At 39.0% G+C, this 1,679-nt stretch overlaps 1 protein-coding gene across 1 annotated transcript in view; it reads left to right on the forward strand.

Annotated features, from left to right (window-relative positions):
• Positions 1–915, forward strand: part of LOC101858247 (guanylate cyclase soluble subunit beta-2-like) — a 37,225-nt gene extending 36,310 nt beyond the window's left edge. The window contains exon 7 of the mRNA XM_035968150.1: positions 634–915. Within this exon, the coding sequence (XP_035824043.1) occupies positions 634–892 (259 nt within the window). The 3' untranslated portion in view covers positions 893–915. The remainder of the gene's footprint in view (positions 1–633) is intronic.
• Positions 916–1,679: the final 764 nt, after the last annotated feature.

Genomic DNA, 1,679 nt, shown 5'->3' on the forward strand with positions numbered 1-1,679 from the left:
CTCTCTCTTTCTCTATCTCTTCCTTTCTTTCTCTCCTCTTCAAGTAATTATCTTTCCTCCTTTTTAGTAACTTAATCTCTCTGTTTCCCCCCTCCTCTTCACTATTTTTTTACGAATTAATTTCTTGCTAACCCCAGATGCTTTGATGATCAATGATGTTTGTGCCCAGAACAAATGAAAGTAACTCTTTATCCCCGAGGGGGATAAACCCATTACGACGGGGCCCTTATTTGTTGCTAATCTAAAAATAACAAAAACGTCATTAAATGGGTCATTAAATCAAAACTAGCAAACCTATTTCGATAGTTCTTCAATCTAATAAATGAATTTCTTGTATAGGAGACCTTGCCGAAAAGTGATTTGATGTCGAAGTCGTTGTAAAGGAATGTGCCCGAGCGGTTGACGCTGACCGGCAGAGTGGTCCCGACCGCTAAATGGCTAAATGCACATTTTTTTACAATGTTCATAAATCCACACCCGTCTTTAGGATTACAAAAATCGTGTTTTATGCTCCTACTGCATGTACTATACTGATATTTCTATGCACCTCTCACCTCTTTCCACTTTTCTCCTATCTTTTTTTTTCTTCTTTTGCTATTGTATTCCTTCTCTATCCCATATTTCAATCATCAGATGGCTGGAGGGTCACGGGTACATGTTCCGAGCTCGACCTGAAGTGAACATCAAGGGGAAGGGCATAATGCAGACATATTTCTTAGTGGCCAGCAAACAACAGAAGATCTCAGAACCCAGGGACCAGTTTTTTCTGGAGCCCTACGCCACACCATCAGGCGGGTTCCATGGAACAGGTTTCTGTTTTTTCTTCTCTTCCTTTAATCTGTCTATCCTTCTCTCTATTAGATCTATATTTCTTGTTAATCTCAATGTGTGAGTATTTGTGTGTGTGTGTGTGTGTGTGTGTGTGTGTGTGTGTGTGTGTTTATGCGTGCGTGCGCGTGCGTACGTGCGTGCGTGTGTGTGTGTATGTGTGTGTGTGTGTGTGTGTGTATGTGTGCCAGAGCACTAACGTGTGCATCCATGCTTGAATGCTCGTGCTTTTTTGTCATTGTTATTAAGTTTGTTTTTAATTATATGAGTGTGTAAACGTCCCTGTGTTTTCGTGTGTAATATCCATTTGCCTCTGAGCTTGTCTGTCTGTCTGTCTGTCTGTCTGTCTGTCTGTCTGTCTGTCTGTCTGTTTGTCCTCGTGTTGATGCGTAACGGGGTAGATTTATGTGTCAATGGCAACCACCTGGAAAGATTAGACTAGCATGGAAATAGAAGACTGATCTTTCTGAGTGTTTTTTCTGGTTTATTGGTTGCAAGAGAGCGGTTATTTATATTATATTATATTCCTTTGTCATCCTCATTTCTTCAGCAACTTGGTGTGTCGGTCGTTACATTTTCAGATTTGGTTATAATCTATTCATTTTTGTATATGCCTAGTTGTAAAAACCAACAAATAAATTTATTTTTTTACCACCAGAATGTGCAATTTTACAAGCACCTTTGTATTCATTAAAATCTGTTCATGCCTAACTAGGAGTGATCTGAGAAGCTTGTAAAAGCCAAATTTCTCTAGCATCCTTATTTCTTTAGTAACATGATTTATTGGTCTTTATAATCTGTTAGTTTTGTTTATGCTTAGTTGTAACAACCAACAGATAGGTCTAATTGTG

This window comes from Aplysia californica, unplaced genomic scaffold (genome assembly GCF_000002075.1).
Source record: "Aplysia californica isolate F4 #8 unplaced genomic scaffold, AplCal3.0 scaffold00042, whole genome shotgun sequence".
NCBI lineage: Eukaryota > Metazoa > Mollusca > Gastropoda > Aplysiida > Aplysiidae > Aplysia > Aplysia californica.